The 20772-nt window shown below is 42.1% G+C and overlaps 1 protein-coding gene across 5 annotated transcripts in view; it reads left to right on the top strand.

Moving 5' to 3' along the window:
- Window positions 1–20772, top strand: part of CDHR3 (cadherin related family member 3) — a 119468-nt gene that overhangs the window by 34440 nt on the left and 64256 nt on the right. For all 5 annotated transcript variants that reach the window (XM_073573592.1, XM_073573588.1, XM_073573589.1 and 2 more), the window contains 7 exons: window positions 957–1051; window positions 8558–8662; window positions 9469–9617; window positions 14827–15016; window positions 17948–18119; window positions 18943–19045; window positions 19127–19225. In XM_073573592.1, the coding sequence (XP_073429693.1) occupies window positions 957–1051; window positions 8558–8662; window positions 9469–9617; window positions 14827–15016; window positions 17948–18119; window positions 18943–19045; window positions 19127–19225 (913 nt within the window). The remainder of the gene's footprint in view (window positions 1–956; window positions 1052–8557; window positions 8663–9468; window positions 9618–14826; window positions 15017–17947; window positions 18120–18942; window positions 19046–19126; window positions 19226–20772) is intronic.

Below are 20772 nucleotides of genomic sequence, written 5' to 3'. Positions count from 1 at the left end.
GGTATTAACATTCGAGACTTGGCCGTGTTTCTCGCATGTGTGATCCCGGCCTTACCGAAATGCTGGATTCACCATCCTTGTTCATTATTTTCTGTTATGCTGCTACACATCACGTATGTGAACGACAAATATAGGTGAGCAGGATCATCGCTTTTCTCTGTGTACTGTGTATAAAAAACTTTATAGTAGCTAGTCTCTGCCCACTCTGAAGCTAAACATTAACCTGATTTGTCAAAACTGTAAAGAGAAAAAAAATTGGAAAGCCAGAATTGCGGTTTTATAGTTACCAAAACTAAGATAAAAATGCAAAAAGAAAAGATCAAAGCATCACATCTACGACAAAATGGTATAAGTAAAAACGCCAGCTTGCCACATAAAACAGCAAAACACAAGCTCACATAGCTCTATTGACTGAAACATAAAAACATTACTGGTCATGGAAAATGCCCACACATACAATTTTTTTTTATGAATTGTCAAATTTTTTACATAAACATTTTGATTTTTTAAATAAAAAGAAATAACCAAGTTTGCTATTCGCGCAATCATACCGTCATATTTACAGGTCAATTTTTTGCTGAATAAAGAATGCCATAATTACAAAAGTTAAAAAAACAAATGTGGAGTTGTATTTTTTTGTAAATTCAGCTCAGTTGGAATATTTTCTCCATTTCCCAGTACATTATATGGTAAAATGTATGGTGTCTTTTAAAAGTAGGACTTGTTTCACAAACAAACATGTGGTTATGGAGAAGCAAAAATAAAAAAGTTATGGTTCTTGGAAAAAGGGGAGGAAAAAATGGGGTGTCTGTCCCTTAAGGTATTAACCTATGTCAAAGTATTGTATAACCACATTAGGTAAACAGCATTGTTTTTTGTATTGCTGAATAGTAAATGATCTGTATAGTGTGCAAACTAATATGACTTGCATATGTGACACTGAATATATTTTGCAGTTCTCACTGATCCCCTCCTCAGCTCCATTCACAATCTCTCCTACTGGTGTAATACAGTCTACAAAAATATTTGACTATGAGACGGATCCACAAAGGTAAAGCTCTATAAGTATGCACCCTGATAGTAGCAGATGGCTATCTGATCTTGTCTGCACAATATTAAATTCCATCCATATGATCACTGAAACATGCAAACATCTCATAGTAGGGGGCTGGCTTAGTTATTGAAAAAACACTCACTGTTCTGTTAATGTGCTGACAATGGAAAACAATTAGTAAATTGCACTTGCTTGTACTTACTAATTAAAGACCATAAATGTATTCTTTTTTTTCTGAAAACTCAAGGTACATCACTCAGTGCAGTAATGCGGCGATCTGTGCTACAAATATTTCAATATATAATATTAACTAAATAAATTAATGTAATATTTTAGATTTTGGGGCCCAGGCATTAAGAAAATAGTAAATACTATAGGCATGATTTTAAGTAGTTTAGGTTATGTGGACAATTTGCACCCCCCCCCCCAAATACAGGTTGGATAATCTATGTCTTGATGGAACAATGGCTAGTATTACAGTAGCATCATTGTGAATGAAATTTTAGTAACTCTCATTGACGAGCAGTGATTAAAAATTTACTGTACATTGTAAATTGACCTGCAGTGTGGATGTTTAATCTGCAGCATATCAATTTACAATGCACCTTGAGTCCATTGTGACAAAGCGCAATATAAAAGTTTATGTTGTTGCATATTTTCAGTGCAGAGATGAAATGTAATCGGTAAAATTTCAGGCAATTCGCAGCATGTCCACAATAAATTTTGTAATAAGAAATAACGCATGATCTGGAAATCTGTCCTGAATGGACATACCCTTATCAGTGGTTGCTACTCATCTGCACATTACATCATCCAAAGAGATGACGGAAGCATGTAGCCATAAAAATAACACCGCTTTATTAGAATCAATACAAAACACGAACAATAACACAAACTTAAAAGGAGATGAATATACAATAAAACACCATAGGGTGCATATTCAATGCTAAGGTAGTGCGCCTAATGATAATAATAGAAAAATCCCCTGGGACACATTAACAAACTAGCTTGTTCAAAAATGTGACTGCATCATAAGAGTGTCAAATGCAAAAATCTACAATACATGTATAAATACACTCACACCACAATGATATAAGACCCAAATGGTATGATCCATAAATGAATGGACAGGGCCCATATACTTCAAGAATTGAGACACAACAAGAAAACACAGAACAGAAAACACAGAAAACAAGAAAACACAGATTTGCAAAAACACTCTGCAATAAAAAAGGCAGTAATCAGCAAGTGCTGGATAACAAATACAGGGTATTTAGTCGATACTTTTTTTTTGCACAAAAAAATGTACACCAAGCTGCTCCACCACGTAAAGGTAACCCCTATTGAAGCAGTCCCTATCTAATGTATTAAAAACCTGAGCATGTGAACAGTGTCTAATATGAACAGGATTCAGACAGGCCACTCCCTAGTATGGGCTTGTGGTCTGAGACAGCTCTTATGTGCACGTCACACAAGAGAGGGGTGGGGTCTCCCAAACCATGCTAAACAGGGAAAAAAATGGATTAAAAACACACATGTGACATACACAAATGTGAACACGTCGATCAGACAATGCTCACACCACCCACTAACTGAGATACAACAAGAAAACACAGAATGACAGATTTGCAAAAACACTCTGCAATAAAAAAGGCATTAATCAGCAAGTGCTGGATAACACATACAGGGTATTTAGTCGATACTTTTTTTGCGCAAAAAAATGTACACCAAGCTGCTCCACCATGTCAAGGTAAACCCTATTGAAGCAGTCCCTATCTAATGTATTAAAAACCTGAACATGTGAACAGTGTCTAATATGAACAGGATTCAGACAGGCCGCTCCCTAGTATGGGCTTGTGGTCTGAGACAGATCTTTTGTGCACGTCACACAAGAGAGGGGTGGGGTCTTTCTTGTTGTATCTCAGTTAGTGGGTGGTGTGAGCATTGTTTGATCGACATGTTCACATTTGTGCATGTCACGTGTGTTTTTAATCCGTTTTTTCTCCTTAGCATGGTTTGGGAGACCTCACCCCTCTCTTGTGTGATGTGCACATAAGAGCTGTCTCAGACCACAAGCCCATACTAGGGAGCGGTCTGTCTGAATCCTGTTCATATTAGACACTGTTCACATGTTCAGGTTTTTAATACATTAGATAGGGACTGCTTCAATAGGGGTTACCTGGACGTGGTGGAGCAGCTTGGTGTACATTTTTTTGCACAAAAAAACGTATCGACTAAATACCCTGTAATTATTATCCAGTACTTACTGATTACTGCCTTTTTTATTGCAGAGTGTTTTTGCAAATCTGTCATTCTGTGTTTTCTTGTTGTATCTCAGTTAGTGGGTGGTGTGAGTATTGTCTGATCGACATGTTCACATTTGTTCATGTCATATGTGTGTTTTTAATACTTCAAGAATTGCAGGGACAGTGCTCAAATATTGTATAGAAGATGCCTCCATAAATATATATCTAACTAGTATTATATCACAATGGTATGGTTAAGATTTAACATCCATCACAAAAAGAAACTGATGGGTAGGATGAATTTTCAAACCAGTAGGTAAAGCAACTCAAATTTCAATGCACAATACACAAATAACATCATAGTAGAATGAGCTGCTATTGAAGTCAGAAAACAGCACACAAGTAGTTAATGGTAGCAATGTCATAAAGTTAGATAAGAATACTGCACGTGCAATGTAACCAAAGTGGACTCCATGGAGGTCCTGCATAGCATGGCTCCCATTTCCTAAGTGAATAATGCCAGCCCAGAGAGACACAGAGTAACTAAAGCATACGACCTTTAGGTGTGAATGATCCCCGACGCGCGTTTCACATGAGCTTCATCCTGGGGGGTAAGTGAGTATGGTTATGTGACCACTATGACCTTATATAGGAAGCCCCTGATGTGAGTGTCCCTTACACGTGTGTGCGAACGGAGCCGCAACTCCCAGCGTGTGACGTAAGCCCAGGTCGCGCCTCCCAGCCGCCCAGCCACTCCCCCATCCAGACGTCATGGTGTGGAGGCAGCTGGAGGGCCCCAGGAAGGACGCGTTACCAGGGCGATGCTCAACACTGTGCTGAATCAACCAAATAGTCAGGCCACATCCCCATCCAGCATCTCAGCCATTGGTGGGAGCATTTCTTCCCATATGTGCTACCAGGGCCTGGACTCCCAGCACGTGATGTTAACCCAGGACGCGCCTCCCGGCGGCCCAGCCACTCCCCCACCCGACACGTCATGGTGAGGGGCGGCTAGAGCAGACCAGGAAGGACGCGTTCCCAAGGCAACACACTACACCGTGCCAACCGTAACAGACAGCCAGGTAGCAGCCCCGTCCGGCGTGTCAGGACAGAGAAGCCACTCTAGCTGAGTCTGCGAACGAATATGACACAGAGTTTGCAGGAGGAGCTGGATGGAAAGATTAATGAATGCACTAACTAGGAAGATATTTGCAAGAAGTGCAATAAGCCATAGTACATAATAGTGTGCTAATAGACTTTACTATCTGGATGTATATTGCAACTTAGAGATGTCCTCCAGAAATCAGCACACTATAAAAGATGTTAACCTTATGCAATATAAATTACTGCAAAGATATACAAAACGCGGCATATAGTACAACAAGATATTTAAATCTTAAAAATATTAAGGGACATACAGAAAGTGTGTAGAGAACATACATAAAGGGAAGAGGTATGGATACACATGTGACTACAACTACTAAAGAAGGTGATCCATAATCCATCAGATCACCTACTAATCTACCAATTTGCATATCGAAGAAATACGTAAGTCCCAGTTGTACGGGTGATGACCTCTACAATCAACTTAACATCTATTCATGAATAAAGAAAATTGCTTCCGGAAGTGATTGAATGCGTATTTTTGGACAACAGAATCAATTGGGACAGTTCAGTGCCATTGAGAATGCAAGAACCCGTACAGCTGGGACTTACGTATTTGTTCGATATGCAAATTTGTTCGATATGAGTCATGGTGAGGAGGCGGCTGGAGCGTGCCTCCTCAGCATGATGCATATCTAACAAACTTGCGTGTGTCGGGTGGGGGAGTGGCTGGGCGGCCGGGAGGCGCGTCCTGGGTTAACGTCACGCGCTGGGAGTCCTGGCCCTGGTAGCACATATGGGAAGAAATGCTCCCACCAAAGGCTGAGATGCTGGATGGGGATGTGGCCTGACTATTTGGTTGATTCAGCACAGTGTTGAGCGTCGCCCTGGTAACGCGTCCTTCCTGGCGCGCTCCAGCCGCCTCCTCACCATGACGTCTGGATGGGGGAGTGGCTGGGCAGCTGGGAGGCACGACCTGGGCTTACGTCACACGCTGGGAGTTGCGGCTCCATTCGCACACACGTGTAAGGCTGGTTTCACATTTGCGCTTTTGTGTGCAGCGCACCGTGCGCATGCGCACTGCGCACCTATGTTTAACATGACGTGCGCATGGCCTTGCGCACACTTGCGTTTTCGTGCGCATGCGTTTTTTTGTCTTTTGCGCCAGGCGCGCCAGACGCAACATGTTGCATTTTTTGGTGCGCCCTGTCTCGGCAAAAAAACGGATGCGCACGCTTGCGCACGGAATGCGCAAAAACAACACATTGAAGTCTATGGGAACGCATGTGTGCGCATGGTCTTGCGCACGGTTGCGTTTTTTTGCGCATGCGTTTTTTGAGTGAAACAAGTCTAGAATGTTCTCTAGACAATGGAAAAAATGTCACACCTAAAAACGCATGTGCATAAAAAAACGCAAACGCATGCAAAAACGCATGTAAAACGCAAGCAACGCTGCGGTTTTTTTACGCATCAGCGTGCGCATGACGTTAAAAAAACGCGCGTTTGTTTTGCGTTTTTCTTTGCGTTTTTTATGCGCACGATGCGCTGCGCAAAAAAACGCTAATGTGAAACTAGCCTAAGGGACACTCACATCAGGGGCTTCCTATAAAAGGTCATAGTGGTCAAGTAACCATACTCACCCCCCAGGACGAAGCTCACGCGAAATGCGCGTCGGGGATCATTCACGCCTAAAGGTCGTATGCTTTAGTTACTCTGTGTCTCCCTGGGCTGGCATTATTCACTTAGGAAATGGGAGCCATGCTATGCAGGACCTCCATGGAGTCCACTTTGGTTACATTGCACGTGCAGTATTCTTATCTAACTCTATGACATTGCTACCATTAACTACTTGTGTGCTGTTTTCTGACTTCAATAGCAGCTCATTCTACTATGATGTTATTTGTGTATTGTGCATTGAAATTTGAGTTGCTTTACCTACTGGTTTGAAAATTCATCCTACCCATCAGTTTCTTTTTGTGATGGATGTAAAATCTTAACCATACCATTGTGATATAATACTAGTTAGATATATATTTATGGAGGCATCTTCTATACAATATTTGAACACTGTCCCTGCAATTCTTGAAGTATATAGGCCCTGTCCATTCATTTATGGATCATACCATTTGGGTATTATATCATTGTGGTGTGAGTGTATTTATACATGTATTGTAGATTTTTGCATTTGACACTCTTATGATGCAGTCACATTTTTGAACAAACTAGTTTGTTGATGTCTCCCAGGGGATTTTTCTATTATTAGCATTAGGCGCACTACCTTAGCATCGCATATGCACCCTATGGTGTTTTATTGGATATTCATCTCCTTTTAAGATTGTGTTAATGTTTGTGTTTTGTATTGATTCTAATAAAGCGGTGTTATTTTTATGGCTACATGCTTCCGTGATCTTTTTGGATGATATATTGTATTGGAAGTGCCATTTATCTAGGCCTATCTTGTTGCTTGAATTCATCTGCACATTACTCCTATGTAGGAGAAGTTAAACTAGAAGAAACTTTGCAGTCTATGATTGGCACCTTGAAAACATGCTAATTAATTGCTCTAAGGAATTTAACTTTAAAGACTTAGAAGCCCAAAAGGGATTGGGTGTATGTAAATATTTATATTATGTGTATTTAATCCAAAAGCACAAATATATAAAAATGTATTATTTTAGTTTCTAATCAGCTAGGAATAACAGCAATCTAAGACCAATTCTACATGAATGTAATGCAGACTAATTTCTCTACAAATTACCACCCTGAATCATACCCCCACATCATAAGTCCTCCTTATAATGCTGTTGCTCCTGGTAATTAGACCCACAGTCAGACCCGGATTTGCAGCTGAAACATGAATGCAAAAATACTCCCGTATTACCCTTGTAACATGGCACGGGGGTAGCTGTGGGCGAGGTATTCGTCTGTTGTGCCCCAGCATGCTACATGAAGGTGGGGGTCCTGGCTGGGTGTGTGGACTTGTGCTGTGAGGATGCTACACCCGTGCAGACCACATGTAACCGATGAAGCTGGTTTGCCAGGACAACATGTTAACCTGTTCTTGAAAGGAAATCACCAGTTCTCAACAAACGGAGCTTTACTAAATAGCCATTGCGTGGCAACTATATATATATATACGATAGCGGGTACACAACTTCTTGCACGCTTCTTCATTAATACAGAGCATATCCATACACATTCTCGTTAAACCTCCAGCCTCACAAATTTCTGCCTCCACTAATCTCATTTCCTTCACCACCACAGTACGGTCCATGAAAGGGGTTTCCACTTCCTGCAGTTCTATGTTTGAATCTACTTGAAGAGGAGAGGGTTTGAAAATATGGCCGGACTAAGCTTCAAGCTCTCTGATGCTTAGGGAACTCCTGCCTGGGACAGTCACTTTGTCTCACATTCTATTCCGTCATGGCCCTTTACCTTTAAGAGTTGTAAGCTACCCGGGGCCGTGCTGCTAGGCGTACCTTCACTAGACCCATTTCACTTGGTCACTCTGCTCTCTGGTCAGTCCTCGGAGCTGGTGCTGTCCTTCTCTCTGCAACTCTGTAGCTCTCTGTCTCAGTCTATTCCTCAGAATCACGCTCTCTCTGTCTCGATCTCCTTTCACTCCCACAACAGAACACCCACTGCATACGGCGCTGCTGAGTACTCAGACCAAACATCTGCTCTAGCTGCAGGCTAGGCCCTGTCTGATTCACTAAGAGGATGTCCTTACTAATCCTGCTACATAGCCCCTCACTCTCTGGGCTGGTCACAACAATTAACTCTCTTACCTTACTCACTGTTGCTGGGCAGAACTCAGCTTCCTCACAGTACAGTGGAAAACATTATAGTACACCACATCACAACAATGCATGATATTATACACACTACACTTTACATTATACTCAGCACTGAAGTCTTCAAGGGGGAACATAGCAATATGTCTATCTCCTTACACCCTCACAAGACAAAATCTGAAAATAAAGAAGTCAATTTGTGCAGCCAAAGCAGAGTGAACAATCTTTACTACTGATAGAGTAGCTTAAATAAGAAAATGCACAGATTGGTGAATGCAAAATGCAAATCATTGTGAATGATGTATTATTTATAAAAGAACACAGACCAAAGCTAATAATATTTTATTTCCTTTTATTAGTTATTCACTTATTTTGAAAGTAACAGATTCAGGAGGGTTGTCTGTAAATGGAAGCTTGGAAGTCAGGATAACAAACATCAATGATGAAACACCATACTTTACTATGTATGTATAAATATCAATCATGTAGAACCATACTTTGCTATGTATGTAGGTTCATTTTAGCTGGATGTTACAATGTCAAAAAATCGAAATCCATCTTACATTGAGTATATTTTATTCAAAGGATTCTATAGTTTTGTTAACAGACTACGAGTAAATTGAAAAGACTGTTGCATTTAGTAATATGAAAAAATCGTTAGTTGCATCATAATGTTGCAGCCCATTAGAGCATCATACCATACCTATCAGACCAATAGCTGCCAGTTTCTGGAACTATTGTAGACTGACGACTCAGAACAATAGTTAGTTGTAATGCAACAGCCACAAACATTACAATTCCTGCTAGAAGGCTACTACAAGGGAAAGGTCCCTATAATAAGTTTCACCATACAGTATCAGACTGAGAATTATTTCTTTGTAGTCCATGTATTCACTGATTATCATGTAAAAAAAAATGGCCACCACATCTTTGCCTACCCCACTAATGTAGAATTTTCATATGTGGCCATTTTTAAGTTTTGGGTAAGTAATCAATATTTCATTACTGCTATACTTAGCTATTCCATTTTACGTCTAAAAAAGTTAAAGCTAAAGTTTTGTGTGGAACAATTAGAGATTATGTGACGATAAATGGTTTTCTACCATAATCAGGAATTTAGACAATTTTCTAATGTACAATAAATGTATCTAGTATTTACTATTGCTATGTTCAAAACTTTGTTGGGAACTTCAGTTGCCATCTCCTTCAAACTAATTAAAGACTAATAAAAATCACAAGTATTTTTAAAGTGAAATGTATTTTATTTTAGGACAACCACAACATTTACCATTCCTGAGGAGCAGAACCCAGGGTACCCTGTTGGCACAATAACTGCTAAGGATCCTGATGATGCTGGATTTATAAGCACACTTTACTACAGCATCAATACACCAAACCAGTACTTCTCAATAAATCAATGTATGATGAGAACAGTCACATTGTATACTTATAATGACTTTGTAACTTGTTATTACCAAATACTCTGACTATGCATTAAAGTTATTATACAGCTTATTGCATTAGTAGGCAAGTATGATCAATCAGATCAATGAGCAATTTTATACTCCAATCATTCAATTCTTTTAAAAGCAACAGATCAGCCAACAACAATATTAACCTGCATCCATGGTGCTGATCTGCAGATAAATAGCATTCTAAATATGTGTTCTGTCCTCACTAAATGAAGCAGAATTCATGTAGCTTATACAGGCAGCTAAACCGCTATACTGGGGTCCAATGAGGAGACTGTAGGTTGAATCTGTGCTTTATTGAACGTGATGGTATATTGGCAGGGTGAAACTACAATACAAACATAGATACACTCAGTCAGTACAGAGTACATAGGAATACATATATACATAATAAATCATCATCTGCACTACTAGCTGAGCAGGGGAGAACTAACTAAGCAGGCTGATATGAGACAGGAATTAGATACAGGAAACATAAGTACATACCAGCGATGCTGTCATAAGGGGAGAAGAGAAATGAGATGCTTCCTGAATGCAGGCAGAAGGAAAATGGTGGACTGGAGGGAAAATGGGGGCTGAACTAACCATAATCCTTTGCAAAAGGCTACCATTGTGCATTGCAACCTTACCAGAACGCACTGCAAACCAAGGGAAATAGAAAGTGAAAGTAAACACACAATAACACTGCGCTTATGACTCTGGTCACTAGATGGAGCCAGAAAACACTGAAAATATTAACAAGGAGATAATCAGGAATTATGTATTAAATGTTGGAGACAGAACAATATGTGGCTATCTAATTGGAAGTTCAGCTGCAGGGAAAAAAATTAAAGTATATTCTCCCTGCAAATGCTCAATTTTAGTTATTGTGGCAGCGCTTGAACAATCAACGCTCTCAATAGAGTGAGAACACTATAATGATGCCCACTGACATCCTTCTTTGCACACAAGTTGAGGAGCAGGATGTCAGTCAAGGATCAAGGAAAGTGAGCACACTATCTGTGTACTGAGCACTGACTGTTCACAGCATCTCGCTTAGTCTATTTTACTGGAAGGCACTTGACATAAAGATGTGTATTCCATCATTTCTGTACAGTGGAGATGCACACATTAAACACTTATTGCAGGTATAGCCATAGACTGAAATTGATTGCCAGGAATCTCAGGTGATAGATACTCTGTTATCAGTTGATTATTAATGGATCCTTCTAACCAAGTAGGGATTCTCTAAAGAATTCCTTTCCATTTTTCTTTATAATCTGACTGTCTTTGATGGTAACAAGGTTAAGTGCAGCTTTTCCTCTTATAGGGAAAACTTAGAAGGGCTAGAACTTCAATTGCTCGGACATTGGTACCTGCCAATAACCGCTGGCCAGGTCTAGTGTAGAAAAGTATCTGGCATTTCCTAATGTGGACAGGGACTCCTCTATTCTCAGCAACGGATACGAATCCTGCATGGTACAGGCGTTGAACTGATGGTAGTCCACACAGAAGTGTAAAGTCCCGTCCTTCTTCCGCACCGGGACAATGGGGGCGGCCCACGGACTATGACTCTCACGTATTACCCCCTTCTTCAACATTTGCGACAGCATCCCCTTCACCTCCTTTTATATTTGTGGGGGTATCTGACGGTATCGTTCTCTGATAGGCGCCACATCCCCGGTGGGTATCTCGTGGGTTATTGCTGAGGTGCGCCCAAAATCGTCCTCATGTTTTGCAAACACATCCTGGTATTTTCCTAGCAGGGACTCCACCCGGGGAACCTGTTGGGGGGTCAGTTCTGAGAGTTCTGCCTGCATGTGTTCCAGTATCCGTCGCCCCTCCTTCAGCAATTGGGGGTCCGGGGATGACTTCAGCACCTACAGTCACCATCCATGGATCTTCCGGCTTCACAGTCAGCTGTACAGCTTCAGATGGAACTAATTCATTGGGCATGCCTAGGATGATGTGGGCCACTTCACTCCTGGGAGGCAAGGTCAAGTCATTCTCTCCCAAATTTACACAGCGCATGTAGACAGTTCCATTCTGCACCGTAGCCAGTGTCTGTGCAACTAATATTCCCGTTGGTAGCTGATTGGCCTTGCTAGGTTCAACTTGTACTTCAACCCCCTCCAGAGGGATACCAGCCCAGATGGGCAAGGGGAGCACGGTCTGTCCAGGGGGCAACACTTGGTTGACAGAGGCGGGCACGATTATTTTGCCGAGCGACTTCCCATCACTGTTTGTTTCCTGGGCCTCAGCTGTCCATATCAGTTGCTAGAAGACCCTCCTTTGAGGGGTATAGACACTTCATTGTCGTAGGAACTGGTCTGGGGACTCGTTGATGATAAGGCTCCCGAGATCTTTAAGCAAATTCATGCCCAAGATTACGGTATGGTCTTTGGCCAGTTCTCCATCCACCAGCACTACTCCTCTTCTCCCTACATCCTTACCGCAGACCACTATGTTCATCCATACCACCCCTGCGACCGGGATGGATAAGTGGTTAGCCGCCGTGAGCTTAATCACCGGCCCCCATTCTGGCTGTATCGCCTCCATGAAGTGTCGGCGGAAATATCCCTCAGGCATGGTGGTGACCTGAGAGACAGTGTCTACTAGGCAACATACTGCTCGTCTGTTAATCTCGGCCCAGACCAAGGGACACGTGGAAACGAGGCTGGTGGGACTTTCAATACTCCTCAAATGTTAAGGCTCCGGTCGGCACCCCCAGCGCTCGGAGCAGTCTAGTTTAATGGCTGACGCTAGGAAGGTCGGCTCCGCCGGCTGCACCACTGAGCAATATGGCCAAGTTCTCCGCAGTTGTAACATGTGGGTGGTCCTCTTCACCGGGTGACACTAGTCTCACGGTGGGGGGCGGTCTCCCTTTCTCGCACCGGTGAACTGGACTCTACGACAGGGGTTTTCTTGGATTCAGCCAATTCTTCATGGATCTGTTTAATCTCCCTCCACAAGTCTTCCACCCATTGGGGGGCAGAGGCTATGGTGGCAGCTACCTCCCCGCTCTGTACCTTCCCCACCAGCACTATCACTCCCTGCTCCTGCTCATGCGTGCGCGCCTCACTCCCGACCTCCGAGAAAGTCATGCCTGGCTTTACCTGCATGCGCTCTTGTAGGGCCTGCTTCATCATCACATCACTCAAGCCCATGACCAGGTGGTGTGGCAGCACAACCTCAATCGGCCCTACGCCTATGCCACCTTTCCGGACAATGGCAGTATGGAGTTCCTGCAGGGCATTCATAAACTGCGTTACGGTCTCCCCCTCTCTTTGAACCCGGTGGAACAGTCGCATGCGCAGCTCCCCTACGTCAGTGGGGTCCCCATGTGTCTCCTCAAGTATAAGTAGAACTTTATCCAAGGTGTCGCTTGCCTTGGGGGGGTCTAAGCATAACAGAATCCCGTGCCTCCCCCTCTAGTGCCATCACTGCTATCTCTGCCTCCAGGGCCAGCATCATGGGATGCATCTGCATCATCCCTCGGATGCGCTCTGTCCAACTCCACAACATAACATTGTTCCCAGAGAATTTTGAGGAATTATTTAACAAGGCTCCCATGGAGATGCCGTTGTGCGATAGCCTGCTGACTATGCCACTTGTAATAACCTGCAGGTACAGAGGATGTCACCACGGATCCGAGACAGACCAAGAGCTAAAGGTTTATTTACAGTTATTTCTCTCTCCATGCAGGGAGGAGCAGTAGGGGGATAACTGAGACAGAGTAAAACAGTAAAGCAGAACAATGGAGCTGAAGAAAGCAGTTAAACAATTATGCAGCGTTAAACGATTAAACTCAGATAATTATAACTTATCAGTCCAGGGAAAGCTTGATTGAAGGGTCTACTTCTCCCACGTCGGCACCGGCCACAGCAGCGCGTGCAGTTTCTACAGTCTCTGCTCAAGTTGAAGCTGGGACCTCCAGGGGTTAAAGTAGGAAGCTGGGAGCTGATGAGAAACCTGGGTCTCCCTGCTCTGAGTCTCGGTGTAATACCCCGCCTTTCTCACTGCAGGAGCAATGCTGCGTACGCTGTTAAGTCTCTTCACCACAATCAGGGGCTCTGGCTTGTCACTGCGCTCCGGCTTGTCACTGCGGTCCCCGGGACTGCATGCTTGTGTTACTGTCTCAATACTGTCAGGGGGAAAGTCTCCTCTGGTCACAGAGGCTACCGGGTCCACGTACTCACATATGGCGCCCGCAACACTTTGTCCTTCATACTCAGTCCTCAGACGGGGAACTCTGTCTCTCTGGGTGCGTGGTGTAGAAGCCTGCTCTCTCTTCTGCGTGTGCTGTTTTCCCGCTCTGACACTGCACAGTTTCCTGTCCGCCCTCTCTTTTTCCCGGTCACTGGCCCCCACCGTCACATGGTCCAGTCGGTCCAGGTCAGAAAGTCTTCCACCCGGCAATCCTGCTGCCTGACTAGTTGGTTCCGGACATGGAGCAGGAGAGGTAACCCCTTTTGCGCACTTCTTCCTCTTCACCCCCTTACACAGGTACAAGAGAAGTCAGGTCACAAGCAAAGGTTCTGAGTCCGGGAAGAGAATCAAGTCAAGCAGGGTCAGGCACAGAACGCAGAGGGATCAATATTACACAGACAACAGCAAGTGTACGATTGACACAGAGTGAAGGAGCTAGCATGGTTATGTAGAAGACTAATCAAGGAAAGTGAACACAGCTGATGCAGCACAAACCCAGCACAACCCCTACACAAAGTAACATATCAGACAGAAACAGAGTGGATATTGTGACACTCGATAAAGGGTCAATATTGACTTGTAGGATTGCTACTTCCAATAGTAGGCACTAGAGTTCTAGTCCTCTTCCTCTCTAAAAAAAGAATCTGCATATTTAATTTCCCAGAGAAACATTGCATGGCGTATATGTCTCTTCACTCTGACATGCCAAGCCTGGCTTGTCACTTTTCATAAGGAGAAATGTTACCCTTTAGAGCCCAGAGTCTCAATAATTCAGTTTTAATTCAGCTGGTGTCTTTTGTAGAGCTCTAGTCCTATTGTCATATTTTACGCTTTATCTGTGTCTAGGTTTGTGTTTCTCCAGTACTATTTTAATCAGATTAAAATATAAACAATGGTAGATCAATTCTATTAAAATATCATGTTTTACATTTTTTTTTTCTTCTTGCCTTATTTGCTTTACATTTTAGTGACTGGAGTGATTCAGGTAGCCAAGAGAATAGATATTGATGTTGCAACCCTCGGGATTAGCAGTACTATAGCGCTAGAAATCAAAGTCAGCGACCTTCCAAGCGCTGGTCACTCAAACCTCACAACTATAACCATAAAGATTCAGGATCTAAATGATAATCCTCCAACGTGCATCCAGTATGCATTCAGGTATGTTGCAAGCTATATTATAACCTATCAATCTCCTATTCACATTTGACTTTCATAATATACAGTATATACGGTATATAAACATCATATATTTGATGTAGATTATATATTTGCATAGAATCTAGCACCAGTCCAAAACACACAGCACAAATTTCTTCACATAGAACCAAATATAATCCGAAGGGCTTCATGCTTTCCAGCAGCATTTTTAGTACAGAAATTATCGTGATTGATAAAGTGAAAACAAGTTATTACCTATCCACGGGAAAAGTGATAACTTGTTGTTCATTGGGGTCCTACTGCTAAAACCCACACCAATCTGCAGCATGGCAAACTTTATCTCTGTTACAATGAAGAGGCAGTGCATGTGCTCAACCGCTGCTCCAGTCACTCCCTGCCGAGTGATGTGCTCCAGAACCTCCATAGAGAACGAACCCCCATAGAGAACGAATAGAGCGGCAGTTGGAAATTTCACCTGCCTCCCCATTTTGTTACTATGATAAACGTGTCATGTAAGGCCTTTTTCACATTTCAGTCATTTCATGTCAGTCAAAATCCGCCAGATTGTCAAAAAACGGATCCGGTTCCGTCTTGGCCCAAACGGATGCCTCACCAATTTTTGGACGGATCCGCTGTAGCCGGCAAGTGGATGAAATTTAAAGGAACCGCGGTTTGGAGAGAGAGACACAGATAGCCAGAGAGAGAGAGATTTTCATGGTGCTTCCCACTGCTACAAAAAAAGTTACAGAGTCCATCTGTTCCGCCTGGGAGACGCCACAATTCAAACGGATCCGTCAAAAAACGGATGCAACGGACGATCAGCAGTCAAAATCCGCCGCTAATACAAGTCTACGGGGGAAAAAACGGATTCGCCAAAAAAGGGGCAGATCCGTTTTTTTCTAAAACTGGCGGGTTTTGACTGACGGCAAAAAACTGAAGTGTGAAAAAGGCCTAAGGGATAAAAACTTCCAGTTCTACCAATCAGTACTGATCCTAGAAGTCAGATCTATACTGATCTGTAAATTATTACTTATCCTGGGGATAGATGCTAACTTGTTTTTACTATACAACCCCTTGCAAGCTTGCAAGCTTTACAAGCTTTACTTTCTATTTCTATCTGCCTCAATCTTCCTCCAATTCCTACTTCCTTTCTTTGCTTATTGTCAAGGAGACCATCTCTGATGGCCAAAGATGTGCTATGCTTACAAGATCTTTCCACTTGATCTTGTAAGCACTGCACTGAGACCAGTAGATAGTGGCACATGCTTTAATCAGCTCCATTCTTAAAGCAGCATCACGAATGCACAGTGTAGCTGTAAGGGGAGGACAGGACTGTAGTCGTGACCTGAGATACTGTAACATCTATATCCAGTCCTTCCTCTACAGAAAACTGTATTCCTCTCTTCAGCATAACTGCATCTTCAAATTCAGACTTCCCTGGGCACTTCCCAGGCAACAACGGTCCCTTTTTCAGGCGACCCCCAGTAATGGAGACACAGTGCAGGATAACTTGAACATTCTCTTTACTTAATACTTCACACGTTACATCCACAGTTGGCACTTCATGATATCCACTTGTTTCCTCATCTTTCCCTGCTTGGCTGTCGCTTCTGTGCAGTACACGCCTGGACAGGCCCATCCTAGACTGCTCCCCAGTTCATTCCTGGCCTGACCTCGCCATGATGACAATTCCTTCTGCCTGTTTTGCCCCAGACTCGGTATAATCAGTCACCAGGTTTGGTTGCCTCTGGTAAAGCATCCAGCCCATTTGTACCATTCTCGTCGAAGCTCCAACTTCCTTCATCTGCTCAGTCCAACTGACTCCTGCCCTAAAGACATCCACCCAGGCGATAAGTCGCCACATCTTTCCTTTCCTGTGCTGGCCCTCTGCTTTGATACACAGTGGCCGTGGGTAACGTGGGCTGCAGCGATTTAACGTTATGTGGCTGCCGAGATGACCAGGCCTATAGCCCATGTGGACACTTGGGCACCCTGGCCCCATCTGACCTAACTTCCTTGAAACTCCTGTCTTACCACCCGGCAGCCCTACACTTAACCCCTATAAACATCCTATAAGCTATACCTACAGTGCACACTAGTATGCCCCCATCTAGTAGCCCACAAAAGAACTACACCTACCCTACAGTATATATAAGAACTATAATACTAAAGGGCCCTCCTCTAATGTTCCAGAAGGATGCACTTTACTTACCCTAAACTGTACATGAACATCAGTACACATCATCACATTACATTATATACAGTATGACACTAAAACACAACACAATACAGTTCTCCAAAGAATGGTAACACATGTATAAATGTGACAGTACCATAAATGTGAGCGATAATACATATTACTATGTAGCAATACCGCAAGCATTTATCATAGACATTATCAACATTAGCATATGTAAACATCAACAGATAAAAGACAATTAGAATTACCTCCTTGCTTCCCTTTTTCTATCTCACCCCCTTACATAGCTCAGCAGCGAGACCACCAGAGCTCTAAACCAGAAATTCATTAGAATGGGAAGTGCTGCGCTCTATCTATCTATCTATCTATCTATCTATCTATCTATCTATCTATCTATCTCACTTTTCATTGTAATCCTGTTTGTGAGGATAATGTGATGACAACTGGACAGTGATCAGTACAGGGCAGGAAGTGTAAGGGTAAAATGAGACATAGTCGGAGTGAAAATTAAATGACTTTCAGAATGAGTTTTGAGAATTTTTTTTCTTTATAAATAGCAGAAAGATAAAAGAAAGCTCATTTTAATACTAAACGTATTTTGTTATAAACAATAGGTCACTTTCTAATTACGCAATGATTATAAAAGATGTTTTATATTAAAAATGTCATTTATCCTTACTATTGTGTATATCACATTCCATTGCAACATATGGTAATTCAATGTTTTACAGCTTTGCTGTACCTGAAACTGAAGTAAACGGCGCTCTCATTACGGATCTCAGCCCTTTTTGCAGCGACATTGATGTTGACCCCATAAACAAAGCATTAAACTTTACAGGACTTTCTGGGCTTGGGAGCAATGAGCGATTCCGAGTCATTCCAGCAGGATCTGGAAGAATAGTGGTTGGTGTATTTTGTATAATGTATTTCTCTGGCACATAAAAGCATGTGACTACTAATTTGTCATCATTACAGAGGGCAAAAGGGTTGGCACCCAGCTTTTCTAAACTCCCAAATGGGGAGTAATTGATCCTCTAGAGAAGAAATTGGATAGGCACATTCGGTCCTGTGCAAAATAATCCTTTATTGTGGCATCAAGTTACCAACAGCAGGCAGATAAAACCATGGAGCAAGAACAGACGACGATCGTTTCGCGCTTACATTGCGCTTTAACAGCAGCGCAATGTAAGCGCGAAATGATCGCCGTCTGTACTTGCTCCATGCTTTTATCTGCCTGCTGTTGGTAACTTGATGCCACAATAAAGGATTATTTTGCACGGGACGGAATGTGCCTATCCACTTTCTTCTCTATGGATATACAGACTAATTTACTTGGAAGTGTCACCCGTGCTCCTTGATGTGTGTGCAGCTTCATTAACCCGAGGTCATACAGCTGTGCCTTTGTCCTGCTTTTTCTCTTCTATGGTAAGTAATTGATCCTCTAGTGAGCCTCTCAGTCATAAAAGTTGTCCCACGGTTTCACCAAAAATGGAATTTAGAAATAGCAGAATTTTAACAATTTGACAGAATAGGTAATTTTCTAATTTTATATTTATCACTAAATGTTCTTCAGGTGTAGACAAGTTATATTTTTCTATAGAACAATACGCATTGGACAAACTGCTAGTGAATTAGTTGATGGTTGTTTGCGTGTTTGGAATATTGATAATTAATTTTATTTTGTATCCTCTGTATAATCCATCTAATAACTGTATACTCTGTTTAGCTGACAGGTGATCTGAACTTTGAAGATCTCAGTAATATAGGTGTGGGCAATGAATATAGTTTAGAAATTGAAGTGGAGGACATTGCTCCTCCAAATTACAAGAGTAAGTAATGTGATTTTCTGGGCAGAGTATATTTTCTGAAAAATTTGCAACATAATCCATGCTCTGCTTCTTTATTTTCAGAGAAACTGTATGTGTATGTCAAAACACTTCCAGTCAATGAATTTTCTCCAGTATTCAACAGTTCCTCTTATGTGTTCAATGTGTCTGAGCTCTCTCCAAGTGAGTATCGCAGTACTGCTTCTGTACATAACATACAGTAACGTGAACTTAGGTTAGGTCTATAGTTGCATTTGATCCACTGTTAGGAGGCTCCGTTGTTAGTCATATCAGTTTTATTGGAAGAAAAAGTGTCCCTCACTATAGTTAATGGGGTACGTTTGGCGCTGCTACTGTTAGTCATGTGATGAATCAATTTCCTTTAATAGTCCTGTTATCTGCCCTGTAAAGGGGTTATCCAGGACATTTAATTTTTTTCTACTATGGGCCTAAATCTAACAGGCAGGTACTTAACAGAGGTTACTACCTACCTGTTTAACCCAACCCCAGCACAGAACGGTCTCTAACTGCCCATGCCAGCGATTCAGCTGCTCAACATCAACAGAGTACTATAGCTCTTCTTCTTCTGAGCTGCACTGTTGATGAGGCATGACTGCCGATGTCAACTTCAATGACAATCAGCTCCTTACAGTTAGGCAGCAGGGAGCTGGCTGTCAATAATCATAACATTGGCAGTCACGCCCTGTCAACAGAGCATAGCGGATGAGAAGCCACTGCTATATCGATGTGACATCAGTGGAAGCCACTGAGTTGCTGGCAGGAGCAGTCTGTGACCACTCTGTGTTGAGATTGGCAGTGGGCAGAACAGGTAGATAGTTATCAACTATTTTCCTGTTAGTTCTTAGGCCCATAGTAAATAAAATTAATAGTCCTGGATAACTCCTTTAACAGAACAAAAAAACTAAACTCCAAATGCTAATGTGAATTCAGACCAACTGTATAATAATAATTGCCAGAGATACAGTAGAACTGAATGGTGTGTCTTCTCTGACACAGACCGTTTTCAGCTGCCTATATTCTACAGATGGATTTACAAACTATCAGCTTGTACAATAACTTAATAATTTTCATTTATGTTGTTTTGCTTCCAAATTTCAAACTATAAGTTGAGCAAAGGTGAACCTTCTCTACTAAAAATAGGAAAAATACAACCAAAACTTTACAAAATATTTACCCTTTAAAAATTCTCCTTTGTTCCACCATGTGTTATCGCTTTCTGATGAACATCCTTGCAGTAGCTGTGATAGATGTTATATTTCTATGGATGAAAAATTCACCATAATTTAAATATACACAAAGGTACATTTTTTGAACAACAGTTAGCTCACAGAAATATACCTTCAACATCCATAATTTATAAGATATTCGATAAGTTAATAAAAAAGGCCATAAAAAATATGCATAACAAGGTAGCCATTGCACACATCTCACATCTGTATAAATTATGGGTAATTGTCCATTGAGAAGGATTGGCTGCCAATAGAGGTGCAATCTCCAAAGATATGAAACTACAAAATGTGTTAGGGAGGGATCCACAATCACACTCAAATAAGCATGAAAGGCTATAAATATCTTGGAGATCAAAGAAAGTCCCTAGCGATAGTACACTAGTGCCATATACACCAAAAATTCCCTAATAATCCCTACATATATTACCCCTACAAACACCCCTACCTTACCACAGATGTTGGAAACCTAAAAAGGCTGGT

Source organism: Dendrobates tinctorius, unplaced genomic scaffold (genome assembly GCF_039654945.1).
Source record: "Dendrobates tinctorius isolate UK_male_01 unplaced genomic scaffold, ASM3965494v1 ptg000035l, whole genome shotgun sequence".
Taxonomy (NCBI): Eukaryota; Metazoa; Chordata; class Amphibia; order Anura; family Dendrobatidae; genus Dendrobates; species Dendrobates tinctorius.
The sequence above is the reverse complement of the archived record's forward strand: the minus strand, read 5'-3'. Positions and strand labels throughout refer to the sequence as shown.